The 15,730-nt window shown below is 42.6% G+C and overlaps 1 protein-coding gene across 3 annotated transcripts; it reads left to right on the top strand.

Annotated features, from left to right (window-relative positions):
* Nucleotides 1–26: 26 nt before the first annotated feature.
* Nucleotides 27–15,414, top strand: SMARCE1 (SWI/SNF related BAF chromatin remodeling complex subunit E1). Of its 3 annotated transcripts, XR_013776930.1 has the most exons (12): nt 29–114; nt 837–887; nt 1,408–1,451; nt 4,305–4,409; nt 6,667–6,747; nt 7,857–7,988; nt 9,476–9,647; nt 11,180–11,352; nt 12,322–12,423; nt 12,975–13,185; nt 13,892–14,400; nt 14,452–15,414. XR_013776930.1 is itself a non-coding variant. In XM_079328062.1 (11 exons), the coding sequence occupies exons 2-11, from the start codon at nt 881–883 to the stop codon at nt 14,101–14,103; spliced, it is 1,236 nt and encodes a 411-aa protein (XP_079184188.1). In that variant the 5' UTR covers nt 27–114; nt 837–880; the 3' UTR covers nt 14,104–14,156. The 3 variants fall into 3 exon arrangements, 2 of the variants coding, with proteins under 2 accessions (XP_079184188.1, XP_079184187.1); XM_079328062.1 differs by lacking the exon at nt 14,452–15,414 and having other exon boundaries at nt 27–114; nt 13,895–14,156; XM_079328061.1 differs by lacking the exons at nt 29–114; nt 14,452–15,414 and adding an exon at nt 411–553 and having other exon boundaries at nt 13,892–14,156.
* Nucleotides 15,415–15,730: the final 316 nt, after the last annotated feature.

Raw genomic sequence — 15,730 nt, 5'->3', positions numbered from 1 at the left:
AGGGAGTCACGGGCGGGCAGGAGCGGACGTGTCGAAAGTGCGGAGCGCAGCGCGCAGGCGCCCTGGCCGCCGCCCCGGCCCGTGGGAACAAAGGAGCGCGGCCGCGCCGAGCGGGTGAGTGCGGGGGGCCCGGCGGGGCCGGGCGGGGGGCTCGGGGTGGCCCCGGCCCCTCTCCGGCAGCGCTGCGGGACTCCAGAGGGCTCCTGGGCCCGGGGAGGGAGCGGTGGGGCCGAGAGACCCCCCCCCCCGGTGGCCGCCTTGGGCCCGCTCAGGCTCCGCTCGGTCTCCCCCAACCAGCCCCGTGTGCGAGCCCGGAGCTCGTCGTTAGCAGGGACTCTGAAGGAGGTGTCATTATTTGAAGAGAAATGCTGGAAAAAGCTGTTTCAGCGCTGTTTGATGCGCTCCCAGGTTCGGTGCTAAGCTGTTTAAGCATTGCCTGTCAGACCGCAGCAGCCGGGTTCGGTGATTGTACGTACCCTGTGAAGGAAATACATCATTTGGTCATTTGTGTATTAATACCAGATTTCTAAAACAGCGAGTGTAAAGTAATGGGGTGTGTTCTTTTTATTCCTTAAGGGGCAGAATATATTTATTTAGACCCTTTAATATGATAGTGACCTAAACCTGTGTTCTCTTGCACAGCTATTTAAGGCCAGATTCTTTGGAAAGTCCATTAATTTTTCAAAGAGATAACGCCGTGGTTTCTGAAAATTCTTTTGTTTGTATTCCAAAATTGACAAACTTTGATAATCACTGATACTGATAACAGTCAAAGCTTTGATCTGGTGGGGGGAAAGACACAACACTTACTAGCGTGATCTTCTTTTGTCTTGCAGAAGTACAAATATAATGTCAGGTGGCTGAAAATTTGACTATCAAAATGTCAAGTAAGTTTTTTTTTTTTTTTTAAAGATTTTTCTTTCTTTAACTTGATATTTTAAAAGATCTGGTTCTGCAGAACCTGTTTATGAGATGATGCCATTATTCCTGGCATTAAAAGAAATTAACAAGTGTAGTGACTAAACTCTTGGCCTTAAATCCTGCTGTGGTTGATTCCTGGCATGTTGTTTTCTTAGAAAACCCAGGTATCAAACCTCTAAATCCTGTTGGACTGCATTTTTGCTTTCCTTCCATGTAATTGGTGTGCATATAAAAGAATTTCATATTCTTCAGTCTTGTGCTTGAATAAAAGGCTGGGACTAGAGCAATGGGGGGGGTTTCAGTTTTTCTTTCTTTTCTTTTTCTTGTGTTGCTTTTTGCTGTTCAATGGCAAAACGCAAAGTCTTTCAGAGTGGAAGTTGCTTCTTTTGTAAATTCCTTTAAAAATGTTGGCCACAGTAGATGCCTTAAGAATTCATTCAGATTTTCAAGGAAAAAAAAAATGTGCTTACGTTTCTATCTTAACAGAAAGGCCATCTTATGCCCCACCTCCCACCCCAGCTCCTGCAACCGTAAGTATAGTGATTTTTCTCATTAACACATAGCCTTTAGTAATTTCCCAGAAAAATAATTAAGGAGTTGGATCACCTTCCTGTATGAGAAACACTATTCATGTGATATAATTTTGTTTAAATTAAAATCATTCTTTTTTGAGAAGTTTGGGAAAGAGAAGCTGAATAAATTTGTTTTGCCTTTAAGGCTGCATCTTACAAACCCTGAATTTTCTGTGGGCAGTCACTTGTCTCACAGTGGGTTGCAGCAGTACTGGAATAGTTAAGAATCAACTGATATATTTGTTTGTAAAACATCCTACTCAGCCTGTGCCTAAATCATGGGCAGACAGTGCATTTTTCCACATTTCAGTTGTACTGAGCTGCTTTTAAGCGGAATGTAGGATTATGAAACTTCCTGTTGTATTGGGGCAGAATAATGCAACACTCCTGATGCCAGTCTTGCATTCCTTGAAGTCACTGATGTTTTGGAGTCTAGGGCATGGGAAATACTTTACTTTCTAGTAAAGTGGTGTGACCTGACACAGGAAAACATGAACATGAATTTGAATCCTATCCAGTGACATTCCTGGATGTACAAATGTGCTGCAGTACCAGTGTGCTGTGGGCAGGAACTGTTTGGAAGTAAATGCACATCTTTGGTCACATCTGTGGATAGTTTGGGTTTTAGAACAAATCCTTCATACAGAAGATTGAGCAAAGATGCTATAATGATTTTTTTTTTTTTTGTTACCAAAGTGAATTGGAAAATTTACCCAGCAGTGTGTCCTTGATCTCTGCAGAATGGGAGTTAGAAGGAATACAATCCTTCAAATTTATGCCATACTTTACAAGAAGAGGCTTGAAAATTATATAATGCATAAACACAAGTTATGTTTTTACAAGTTTACATAAATAAAACCTGATTTGTATAGATTGCTCAGAGTTTTCATTTTGCACACAGCAAAATAGATGTGTGGCAATGTTAGAAGGAACATGATGGATCTGCTCTGACCACTGGATTCCTGCATCAAGAGCTGTGCATACACATGTGATTCTTTTGGGATGTAGCATGGATACAGATGTTTAATGGCTCATGTTGATGTGGTGCAGTCCTTCAGAAGGATACAGTAAGCACATGTCAGAACTGCAACCAGTGACATGCATCTTTTATTTTGTATTTTATTTTATAGAGTCCTTCACGTGATGGTCTGTGCTCTGTTATTGCAAGTCATGAAGTAGCCAAATAACCTTGCTTGTTCTTCCACAGCCAGTTCCAGGTGCTGCAGTCAACAAAATCCCAGTAATTCTCAGAACTGCAGTACTGTACCTGAAATAAAAATTCTCCATGTGATGCAAGGTAGTTCCTGGTAACATTAAAATCCTGTCTTGCAGAAATAAAGAATTAAGCAGACGGAGATTACAATTGTCACCTGGTTTTATTGAAGAGGTGTAGTTCAACATATTCAAAACCTGTTGTTATGGTAATGCAAAAACCTCTACAGTGCCTTATGAAGCAGTGAATGTGTATGTTATGAGCCCAGGCATACAGATGAGCACATCAGCTGCTGTGACTGAGTTAAAAACCTTGGCAATAAAATCTCTGTTGAAGACTGACTGTTAAAGGATAATTTTCCTCTGCACTTGTGTGTTTAGAAATAAACTCCTACAATGTGTCTGCACTGACCTGAAACCTTCTTGGTTGCTGTAGTTAGCTCCTAGAACACTTCTGTTCAGTGTTTGTATGTGTCATACCTTGGTTCTTAGAGTCCTGAACCCATTTGTCAAATTTTTATAACTGTAATCTGGAACACGGCCAGTTAGTGAATCCCTGTCAAAGAGTTCTAGGAACAATTATGCTGGAGAGTGGGACATTGTGGGAATGACATTTAAATGTCCAGAAACACTCCAGGCTCTTGTGAATTCTAATGGAATCATAGAACCACCACAGTCAGGCCTTAAATTACCATTAAACAGTTGATCTGTTTTTCCAAGAAAATCTAATTGGGAAAGGGGGAATAATGGAAAAAAGAAATTTGTCTGAGGAGGGGATTACAGGGAACCTGGTGAAACTTGAGTGTCCATTGCTAAATGAGAAAGGAATGTAAAGAAACAAGATTTTTTTTTTTTTTTTTTTTTTACTGCGTGACTGAGGTGAGAACAAATCAATCCACTTTGATGAATGAATGAAGATGTATTGATTAACTTCTGAATTGTCTTGGATTTGGTGATGTGTTCAGACCAGCTTAAAGTTTCTAACTTGCAGGTCTTACAGATGTAGAGTTCCTCAGCTCTGTCAGTCTACAGCCTGCCTTACAACAGGGGATGTCTCTGAGAATTGTCTTCAGCCATTTGCAGGGAGCACAAATGGTGCTTTGAGAGATTTCCTCCCCTGCCCCATTTATTGGGAAAGCAGAATTCTGGGAAGAAAAACAGGCAGGAATTTCCATTGGTGTAATAAATGTGTGTACTGGGGAGTTCTGCCCATTACTGGGTGCTGTGTTGCCCTGTAATTTTCATCCTTGGGAGACAAGAGTCTTCTGTATTCCTTGGTGGCTTATGTTGGAAAACTTCATTATCCATGAGCTGAATTGACAGAATATTTGTTTAAATGCATTACACAGTTAATAGAAATGAAATCACCAATTTCAGACAGAAATCTGTAGTGACACATTTGCTTAAAAGTCCTGTTTCCTTACTAGGTTTATACTGGAGTAAGTTGTGTGTGTTGGGAAGACACCAACTGCTACACCTCATTGCTTGTTTGAATTCTGGTTGCTTTTGCATGCCATATTGCAGTTCATTTTCATTTCAGTGTTTTCCTCGTTTGAGCTCATTTCTCATTCGTGTTTTTGTCTCATTTGTTTCCATCAGCAAATGCCCAGCACCCCAGGGTTTGTGGGATACAATCCATACAGCCATCTGGCCTACAACAACTACAGGCTGGGAGGGAACCCGGGCACCAACAGCCGGGTCACGGTAGGAGAATCAACTATTACATCCTGCAGCAAACACCAGGAACTGACCAGAAATGGCTTTAGGGTTAGGATCTTCAGAGTCTTGGCTGCTGCCACTTCTTGATAAAAACCAAAAACAACTTCTGATTCTTACTCCTCACCTTTCCCCCCTTCCCCTTCACTCTGAAACCTTTTGCAGGAAAATGGGTTTTTACTCAGCAGGGAAAGCTGGTAATGGTATATGTTGCAGACATCCAAAAACACAGGCTTTGTGTGGTCTTCAGTGACCACTGTGTGCATAGGAGAAGGTTCTGTAGCTGGGTATGAATTTTTGGAGGGAGGGAACTGCTCTTTTTGCTGAGGTTCATTGGTACAAAAATAAGGAAGAACATTTTGCAAAGTGGAGATCACTGATAGTTGTTGCATCATCCTATAAAGCAATGCAAGAGGTACAGGCCTTTATTTTTCTTTCTAATCTTCTAGTCTGGTAATAACTGCACAGTCCCAAGTTCAGTCATTATTTTTTCAACAGAAGTTTGATGTTGATAATAAAATAGAATCCTTTCAGCTCGTATATGTGTCAGTGTGTGGGAAATGGATGTTACATTCATTTTTCATGGAGTAAACAAAGTGAGATGGAGACAAGTGATGAGGGAGGTGACAGCTTCTTTCAAACATGAATCAAGTCCTAGCATTGTATGCACTTAGGGAACAAAAATAGACAGTGAAAATGTAACACTTTTATAACACAACAGAAACAGTAAATCCCTGCTATTTTCTTAAATACGTCACAACTTTAAGGTTTTTCTATGCAGAACTTTGTACCTCAAAACTTCTGATCAGTTTGGAACGTGATACAAAGATTTCTCAAGGATCAAATACATGGTGCTTTTGAAGAAGTGTAATCTTTTTATGCCTCTTGTATAAACATTCTTTCAAACTTCATATATGAAGTTCATCCAATTTGTTAAAGCATTTACAGAAAGGACCTTCCCTTACAAGCTGGAATTGACTGTCCGAATGAATACTTTCCTTATAGAAGACTTAAGTCAGGTTTTCTCTGAGAACTTCATTGTTTCTGTATGTCACAAGCATACACAGCCTGCTCTGCCATGCATATCCCAGTATATGGATGGTGCCTTGAAGCCCCTCTTAATTTAAAAGCATTAAACAGTTTCCGTTAATGTTTTTCCAACCCATCTGTATGTGTATCTATGTATACATTTTGGTGATGCATATACCTCATGCACATTATTTATACACAGTTCTGTATGCATTGTTCATAGAGCTCCATAAATTCAGCAAAACAAAAAAAAAAACCTATCAGGAGGAAAACTGAGTATTGAACATGAGCCTTCTGGGCTACACCTAAGTATTGATCTACAAGCCACAACCCTGAAATATCTTGAATCTGCTTTATATTTTCATGTAAATACTTCCACTTAATAGAACTCCTGGCATGTGGAAGTGCTGGAAGAGTGGAGGGTTTCAGACCCTGCAGTTGACAGGGGCTGTGATGTCACTGCACTGTTTTAGGGACAAGCCCTGTCAGGTGTTCTGTGGGTTGAGGGGATTCAAGGGGACCCAGCAGCAGCATTAAAAGGCTCAGTGGCTTTTGTGTGGTGCCAGCACTGTGTCTGGCAGTGTAAAGCCAAAGGAAGACAGAGCACAGGAGCATATTCCAGGCTAATTGGGACAATTCATTACAGCTTGGCTACAAGTAGAGCACATATTTACCTGTTAGCTGCATGGGGTTGTTTTCTTTTCATAGAGAGTCTATTTATTTGACTCCAAATTACCACTGACAAATTTTACAGAAAAATAATTGCTAAAATAATTTGACAATGTCTCTTAATGTTTTTAGATTATTTTCATATCTCTTTTCACCTGGGCAGTAGCCTCGTTAAATTTATCAATACAAATAAAAATTAGTCATCAGAAGTGAGAAAAAACAACCTGCTGGGATTAGTGTTTCCATGTCAGTTCCTAAGATGTGTAGTTCAGTTTTAAGAACATGGAACCCTTTTGAGGATTTATCTAGCTACTACTCTGTAAACTTACAGAAAAAAGGACAAACTTATATTGGAAATTATTCCTGTGAGGACCAGCTCTAGCTAGTGCCTGTTCACTTACAGACTGGGTAATTCTTTTGGTGATGTTGCTTGCTTCTCTTGGTGGGGGTGTGTGAATGCACGAGAATGAGTGCTTTCCAAAAGTAGTGCGTGTAGAAACTGTTCAGCAATCCCATTAACAAATGGATTTATCCAATTCTTTTATAGGCTTCCTCTGGTATTACCATTCCAAAGCCCCCCAAACCCCCAGACAAGCCCCTGATGCCCTACATGAGGTACAGCCGGAAGGTGGGTATGACAGTGTCAGTAATAAAGTCAGTGTTCGTTTGTGCTAACAATTAATTGCTATGATCTTAGTTTCAGCTTCTAAACGTTGACTCCTAACAGCCTGCGCTCTCTTAAGGGGATGTAAAGTACAGAGTCTGCCCTGCAGAACAAAGGCAGCAGTAGTCTGGTCACACAGTTGCCAATTTCTGGGGGGAAAATTGCTAAAATGCTAATTCCTACCACTGTCTGCTGACAAGGATCCACCCCGCCACATTCAGAAGTTCCTGTGACTTACTGACAGAACTTTTTTATAAAAAGGAAATATTCCTTGCGTTTTCTGGGCTTGGTGCAGTGCTGTAGCTGGACTGAAGAGTAGCAATGAGTGGACTTTGCATGTTCTCCTTCACCACCCTAGCCCGTGGCAACGTTTGCTTCGCTATTCTGTGAACTGTTTGACAGAAAGTAGGAGAGAGACTCTTGTGGAGTCTGGAATCTCATGGGGCATGGGGAGGGCATGGCAGCCTGGCTGAAGCAGGTGAGCCAGAAGGAATTTCTTCCACTTCTGGTAAAGTATCTTTACCAGCATGTCTGTCTTAGGCCAAAAAACATCAACACACACACAAAAAAAAAAAAAAAAAAAGTCAAGTGGCGCAGCAAGAAATTACGCTGGCAGCTCTCCTTTTTTTTTTCCCTATAAAGTTAGGAACCTTTTTGGTGGAGTCAGAACTTGTTGGAACTCAGATTGATCAGCAAGACTGAAATATTGTGAAATGTTACATTCTGATCTGAAAAGCTCAGTCTCTTTGTCATAATCTACTGCTGGATGTGTTTACTCAGTAGCATTTTTTTTTTCCCCGAAATGCAGCGATGTTCATTTAAGAAGAGAATTGAGAGGGTTAAAGGCAATATTCCCATGAGACCAAAGCCACTCAGCAATTGCCTGGTTCAGTAGCTGGCTTCCTACTGACTTCCTGCCCCAGAAAATAATCCAGATAGTTTAGCCAGACTCATTCCTAACTTTATCCTGTTTTTCATGGTGATTCCAGAAAGAACACTGAGATGACAATATAAAATGTTTAATTTGGAAGTATTTAGATATCATTAGTAAAGCTCCAGCTGTTTCTGTTAAGGTCTGGGACCAAGTGAAGGCGTCCAATCCTGATTTGAAGTTATGGGAAATTGGCAAGATTATTGGAGGAATGTGGCGAGATCTCACTGATGAAGAGAAGCAAGAGTATTTGAATGAATATGAAGCTGAAAAGGTAAATGGAAGAAATCTGGGATGTTTATTACAGCTGATTCTTCTAGGAACTGGTCTGAGAAGAAAAATTCATCTTCCCCATGCAGGGGTGTTTGAGGCATTCACGAGAGCCCTGTATGTAACTTAAATGGAAGTTTGTCCTGACACATCTCTTAGATTTTTTTTAATAACTGTGCATCAACTGTGACTGATCAGTTTTTAGACCTAATTCAAAATGAAGTGTATTTATAATTGAGTGTCGATTTTAACTGTTTAATGAATGGATTTGATTGTACATCAGTATTGAAAAGATTCTCTCAACACCAAAATCCTCTTTCAAAACTGGTGCTCTGCAACTACTGCTGTTGTCATGAACATGTTCCTAAGAGACTTCCAGTCATGTGGGGTTTGGTTTTCCTGGTGGAACTCCACGCTGTGGCATTAGTATTTTGTTTCTTAATAGAAAATGCTACCACTTGTAGAGTTTTCTTGTGCTTTTGTTTTGGTTTTATTGTTCTTAATGACAAGGATGACAGCTGCCTTGTGTCTAGATTGGTAAGTGTTGAGCACCTGTACAAGACTGTTCTTGTGATTCTCAGGTACAAAGGGAGAATTGTCCAGCTGATGTGTTGTGCTTACACCTGGCAGGCACCTGAGGCTCTGGCTACCTGGTCAAATCTCAGCTGGTTTTATTCCAAGGCAATAGAGAAGTACTGCAAAGCTTGGTGCTCTTAGCTGAGAAAAAAAAAATATCCAGGAATTCTATTTTTGCCTTGGTAATGATGTTTAGATTGTAAGCTCCTTGGGGCAGGGGCCAGCTGGTTTCTGTTTGTGCAGTGCCAAGGCAGAAGGATTCTGGTCCTGATCATAAACAAGCGTTTCAGGTACCTTTAATAATATAAATTATATCCGTTTTTTTCACTGAAAGTATCTCAAATCACTGTATAAAATCTTAAAAGTGAGATTAAAGGAAGCAATTCAAAGGGAAAAGGTATTTCAAAGAAAGTGAAAATAGTGCTGCTGTCCTGCTGCCAGGAGGAGACAGGAGTCTGGCTGCAGCTTTCTGTGCCATCCCAGAGCAGGGATGAGTCAAAGAACGGACAAATCTTAAGTGATTTTGAAAAGTGGTTCATGACATACTGGCATAAGGAAAGGGAAGAAATCAGAATCACAGATGTAGTTAGAACTCCAGAGAATTACTGAGAATATTCCATGTTTGCTAATTTCGTTTTACCAGAACTCGATCGTAAATGTTCTGAGGTGTTCAAATTTGAAATCTCAGAAAACAAACCTATCATGAGACTTCCAGGTAGTAAAACCAAAAAGGACCTAAAAACCAGCCATGTTTTTAAAACACGAACAACTGTAGAAGAAATTCTAATTTTTAAAAAAAGAAGGACTGAGAGAATCCGATCATTTGTATCTCAGCCAGACGTGAGTTACACAGAGTTGTGTGGCCGGGTGGGAATCACCCAGTGGTGCAATCAAACCGTGTTGGTCACTTTCCAGATCGAGTACAACGAGTCCATGAAGGCTTACCACAACTCCCCTGCCTACCTGGCCTACATCAACGCCAAGAGCCGCGCCGAGGCGGCGCTGGAGGAGGAGAGCCGGCAGCGGCAGTCGCGCATGGAGAAGGGAGAGCCCTACATGAGCATCCAGCCCGCTGAGGATCCCGATGGTAAGGAGCTGCTGTGCACTCCCAGTGGGACACTCCTGGCAGGACAGGCTGTGGAGATAGAGAAAACCATCCTTGCACACTGCTTCACCTGGCTTCTTTCTGCTTTGGTGCTTTCATGCTCGTTTTCATTGCCATGTTTTAATCCATGCGGCTGACTTTGTTGCCAAAAGTAAGTGGCACCCATGGCAAGAGTTATTCCGACTCTTCTTAATTAACTGTGAACTAATGCTTAATATTTCAGACCAAATCAGTGTGCTTACAGCTCTCTAATGGCTTTAGCACATGCTTTAGTAAAGGCTTAGATGCCTGATTTAATCTGGCTTGGATGGAATGTTGTGCTTTATTACCAGAAGCACATAAATCTGACAGGCAGAGTTCTGGTGTGATTATGAGCACCTGAACTTTGAATGTGTTCAACAACTGTCATTTGAGATTGTTTGGGGAGTGAGGTGCCCTTGCTGCTGACAAGTTGATGAGAAAATTCTGAAAGTTTATTTGACTGCAAGGAAATGCACCCCACCCAGTGGGAAAAGTCAGCCTCACACACCTTGTCTCATGGCTGCTTTTCACCAAATACTTGTTGGAACCTGAGGGTGAAAAATGTACTCAGTTACACCCTTTTTTTTTCCTTCCCCCTTGTAAAAGCACACCCCTGAGATAAAGCTCATGGCAAACAGCACTTTCCCCCTTGTAAGGTAATTGCAACATTTAAATACATTTCATGCTGGAATAGCTGGAACCTGGGGATTTGAGATTCTGTTTTGTGCTACCTGAGCAAAGTAGACTCGGGCAGAACCAACCTTTGCTTCTTTTTCCTTTTTTTAATCTGATACCTCAGTGAGATACAATATAACACTTGGAAATAAAGAAGCTTCTTAAGGTTTCTGTGAATAGTTGGGATAGTCATCTCCAGTAGGAAGTAGGGGTACTTAATGTAAAACAAGTGAGATTTCTGGACTTTTCTACATGGCATTGTTCTGGGACATAATTCATACTGGTTGTTTAACTGGTTTCTCTTTAGAGAAATGCACTTACTAAATAAATAATCGAATACTCTTAATACATGGCTTTGAATTTTCAGTGATGAGTAAATGCATCTCACTGCTTCATGCTTTCAGTACTCAGTGTTTTGAAAAAAGAAATGTTTTTGATATGTGCTGCAAAGATTATTTATAGAGGAGCCACTATCCTGCTGGCATTTTGTTCTGGAAATATGATTAATCAGAAATGGGTCTTTTATTTGGTGTATTAATAGTCCCTCTTACTGTGGAAATGTGGAAAGCAACAGAGTGAATAATTAGGTCAGTTCCAATTTCAGCTGTGGTGAATGCATATGAAATCAGCTTTTAGAGCTGTGCCAGGTAAATGCTGCTCTGGCCATGATGCTCTGAGTGCGTTACTGTGAACTTTGTGACATGACAGCTACTGCTGCTAGTGCTCATATTTTGTTTTTTGTGAGTGATAAGGTGGGTAAAATGTCATCAGCCTCTCATTTTGTGGGACCAGAGCAGTTACCCAGATTGCTGTTGCAGATTACGACGATGGGTTCTCCATGAAGCACACGGCCACCGCTCGCTTCCAGAGGAACCACCGGCTCATCAGCGAGATCCTCAGCGAGAGCGTGGTGCCCGACGTCCGCTCCGTGGTCACCACTGCCAGAATGCAAGTGCTGAAACGCCAGGTTCAGTCCCTGATGGTTCATCAGGTAAAGAGAAAGGATGTGCAGGCAGCTAAAACACGGTGGGGTTGGGCTGGACTCCAAGTTTTGGATCATTCGATTGCCTGCATGACTGTTCTTGCTGGGTGTCAATGTTTGGTGTGCTCCAGGAGCTAATCCCTTCTGTGCTGTTTTGTTCCAGAGGATCATGTTAAACTGTGATATCCTAAGTGTTATTTCCATAATTCATTATTACACACAACCCTCTGTATGCAGTGTAAAAATCTGCTGGTTAATAAGTACTGGTAGGGTTGTGATTTTGGATACCTGGCAACTCATCTTGTTTGTAATGATTCTTTTCTTGCAGTAAATTGTCCCTATTCTAATATTTTTCATTGAAAGTTAAATTCATAGAAAATATATGGTGAAGTCACACCTGCATGTTTCACCCAGCTTTGGGCACATGTCTGTTTTCCAAACACTCATGTTACCAAAAGAGCTCTTTCAGCATGGTCAGTGTGTGTGTGTGTGTGGGTGAAGCAAGACCAGTAGAGAAAGTAGAGATTTGTTGGGGTTTTTTTTTAATTACAGAAGATTTGGAGGGGTGATTATCTTTCTTTCCTGTGAATTGTGGTCTTTCTCTATTAGGGAATATAATTGATGTGGAGGGTGTGTCTATACCTGTGAGCTGTGTATATACAGACCTGTGGGATATGTATACACAGACCTGGGGGTGCAGAATAGGAATGAAAACGTGCAGGTTTGATGCTGGAAGCTTCACCTCAGGTACACAGTGTGTCATTTACAATATGCTTATACTGCTGCTCAGACCCATTTACTGTTCCTACTTTTCAGTATGAACTTCTCAGCTAGTGTGTATCAGAGGCAGAAGGATGTTTACATATTAGACCAATATTTAAAAATAAACCCATGTGAAAATTTGTATGCATAGCTGTATCTTAGCCCAGTTTTTAGGTGCCTGCACAGTGAGGTTCTTGCTGTTTGTTTCACTTCCAGCGGAAACTCGAAGCTGAGCTGCTGCAAATTGAGGAGCGTCACCAGGAAAAGAAGAGGAAGTTTTTGGAAAGCACAGAATCTTTCAACAACGAGCTTAAAAGGGTACAGCTCATTTTTCTCACTTACTCTGAGGAAGCTGCTGGTTCCACAGTGGTGCAAGTGCTTCAGTTCTCTGTTCAGTTCTGAGCAGTTGCCCAGCTGCTGGGGCAGTGCCCTGGTGTGGGTGGTACAAAGCACAGGATGGTTTCCTGCTCCTTCAGTGACCTTTAGGGGGACATTGGGCCAGTACAGTTTAGAAGTGCCTCGAGGCTGGGCTGGGTGCATTCACTCAGAGCAGCTGGATGAGGATGGCCTGAAGCCACAGTGGAGGGCACACTGCTTTCCTTGGCTGTGTTTAAATAACAAGTTTTAGGTTGTTTTATTTATTCTCTCTCCTCTTTTTTTTTTTTTTTTTTTTTTTTTTTGTCAATATGCCTGTATCTAGCTCCCTAGTTACTTTTAACATAAACTTTGTAAAATCAAAAGGACTGTGCTGCATGTAGAAATAATGAACTCATCATTGGGCTTTCAGTGATGATTTATTTCTCAGTGTAATTGAGGCAGCAAAAGAGCTAAAGAGTTTTCCTTTGTTTTGTTTTGTTTTTAATTGCTAGTTATGCAGTTTGAAGGTGGAAGTGGATATGGAAAAAATTGCAGCTGAAATTGCTCAAGCTGAGGAACAGGCTCGCAAGAGACAGGAGGAAAGGGAAAAGGAAGCAGCTGAGCAAGCTGAGCGCAGTCAGAACAGCCTGGCAGCTGAGGAGGAGCAGGCAGCCAGCAAGGGGGAGGAGAAGAAGGAAGAGGAGAGCACTCCAATGGAAACAGGTAACTGCATCTCAGCATCTGCTGCAGAATCCTCCAAGCATCAGCATTAGTCTCTGAGAGCAGTTCACTGCATCTTGGTGAACCCAAGCATTTGCTTACTTCTCATTAAATTACTCATTTTTAAATGAGGAGGTGGTAAGATCCCACAGAGCCCCATTTCATTATTTGTGTGTGGTGTACTGAGGGGGGAAAATACTAAACCTGAAGTCAGACTTTTATTAACTTGGAGCAACTGGGAGTGTTTCCCTGTCCCAGTGTCAGTGTCCAGCCAGGATGATGCTTCCTGTGCAGCTCTCAGGCACATTTTCCAGCTGCTTTGTGCTCTGAACACAGTGGGAGTGAGAAGTGCTGCTAGATTCAGGAGTCCCAGTGAGTCACTGCTGCAACAGCAGGAGCATAAAGAAAGAGAGGGATCAAGGAGTTTGAGTTCCAGTGCTTCTGCTTTAACAAGGCACATGGCTTTCTTATGGCTGGAATTCTGAGGCCAGGCAGCTCTGGGTGACATCAGGATGCTGTGGCAGGACCACACACATCCTCAGCCCTGAGAGATCCCTGAGCTGTGCCTGTCCCTGCATGTTCTAAGTAGCAGAAGTGACTGCTATGGAATACTCAGATTTATTGTGGCTTCTGTTCCTTCCTAAATCCTAATTGCACAATCTAAATAAACACTGGCATGGCGATGACACTGAAAAACATATTTTTCCAGAAGAGCCTCACCCAGAAGAGAGCACAGAGAGCCAGCAGAACGGTGAAGAAGGAACCTCCACCCCAGAGGACAAGGAGAGCGGGCAGGAAGGGGTGGACAGCACAGCCGAGGAGGGAACCAGCGACAGCAACACGGGCTCGGAGAGCAACAGCGCCACCGTGGAGGAGCCGCCGGCAGAGCCCGGCGCCGAGGAGGGCGACAAGAAAGAGTAACCGATGACTCACCCAGCTCCTGTGTCCCTCTAATGAAGTGCTGTCTGATCTCAGAGCGTGTTGGAACTTCCCTGCCTCTGTCACTTGTCTCCAAAGGATACCAGGGCTTAATGAAACGTCAGGTTATCAGTGTAGCAATGTGGAGGAGCCTGCAGGGGCACAGGGTGTCCTGCAGCAGGTAGAAAAGGAACCTCATGAGTCTAAACGCAGTTATTACCTTGTGGAGAGGTGCTTAAATCACTTGTAATCCTTCCCTAGAAAGACACCACTGGTTTTGGTTTCTGTATGAGAAATCAGGCCTTCCCCTCTCTTCTGGTGCCATGGACACAGTGGCACTTTTCCCCAGAGGCCCTTCCTGGCCCTTTGTGGCAGCAGTGAGGTGCAGGTGTCACCTGTGCTGCAGCCCTGGCCTCACTGCACAAGGGACCTGCTCCTGGCAGTGGCACTGGCTTTCTGGAGAGGCTGCAATGTGGCTGAGGCATGCAGACCTGTTCTTACTATGGAGCAAAGGGTGTCCCCTGGAGCCTCTCCTTACCTAAAAACCCCCAAAGTCCCCTGTGTCCCACAACTACTGCAGTTCATGCCAGCAAGGGCAATTTCTGCTGCAGCTGCCCCAGTCTGTGATTTCAAAGAAAGCTCTCAGGAGCAGCTCCAGAGTGAGGCTGAAAGTCTGGGGTTTAGGGTTTTTTTGGTGTAACTTGTTTTTCTAGAGTAGCTGCTCTGCAGTGGTGGAAACTTGCTCATGGTCTGTGTGTGGCATGTCAGGAGATCCAGTTCCAAAGGGCTCAGTGTAGCTTTGCAGGAAATGACACATCATGAGGGATTTTTTTTTTCTGTGGTGCAGGATTCTTTTCAACAAGCCTTTGCTTTTCTTTCCCAATTAACTTCTTTATTTGCTACCAAGAGACCCTGGTGTGGTCTCAGCTAGAGACCTGGCACAGAACAGAGCAGGAGAGTGTTTAGACACACACATGTTCTCTGAGCAGACAGTCACTGATATGGCACAAATGGTAAAAAATAGTAGTTTTGCTTGTCATGAGCTTTCAGAGCCTCTGGAGGCTCTACAAATGTACTGAAAAGGCCATAATTTGCCCTATATAAGCAAAAGTCCACAAATAAATACACTGAATTATGGCAACAGCCATGGGCCACTTCTTGACTTTACAACTAAGGGAACACATAATGTTTCAATGAACCAATGTGTATTTGCAGAGCAGTGGGTCTATCAGATGGTGTTTTTTAAATCCTTTTTTTTTTTTTTTTTAATTGTCTAAAAATAATAAAACTCAACATGTTTGGTTTTTTTTTAAACTCACAGTGGTCTGTTCTTGTCTTTTAAGGTAGTGCCAGTGTTTGGTTCTGAGCTTTCATCAGCTGTTCTCCATCTCAAGCCAGAGGAAAATGATCACACAGGATTTTATTTCTTACCCAGTACCAGCTGCTGGCTGGACTGGAGCCCCCCTCCCTCCCCCAACCCCGTGGGGCCCAGGTGGTGTTCCACACCTGAGCTGCTGCAAACCCTTGTTGTGCAACAGCTTTTATCTGCAGCAGCCCAGGGTTCTGTAGGCCGGGGGTGCTTTTCATCTGCTCCAAATTCTCAAGGTGTATGTAAATAACTCATTATTGG

Source organism: Erithacus rubecula (genome assembly GCF_903797595.1).
Source record: "Erithacus rubecula genome assembly, chromosome: 27".
NCBI classification, from domain to species: Eukaryota; Metazoa; Chordata; class Aves; order Passeriformes; family Muscicapidae; genus Erithacus; species Erithacus rubecula.
The sequence above is the reverse complement of the archived record's forward strand: the minus strand, read 5'-3'. Positions and strand labels throughout refer to the sequence as shown.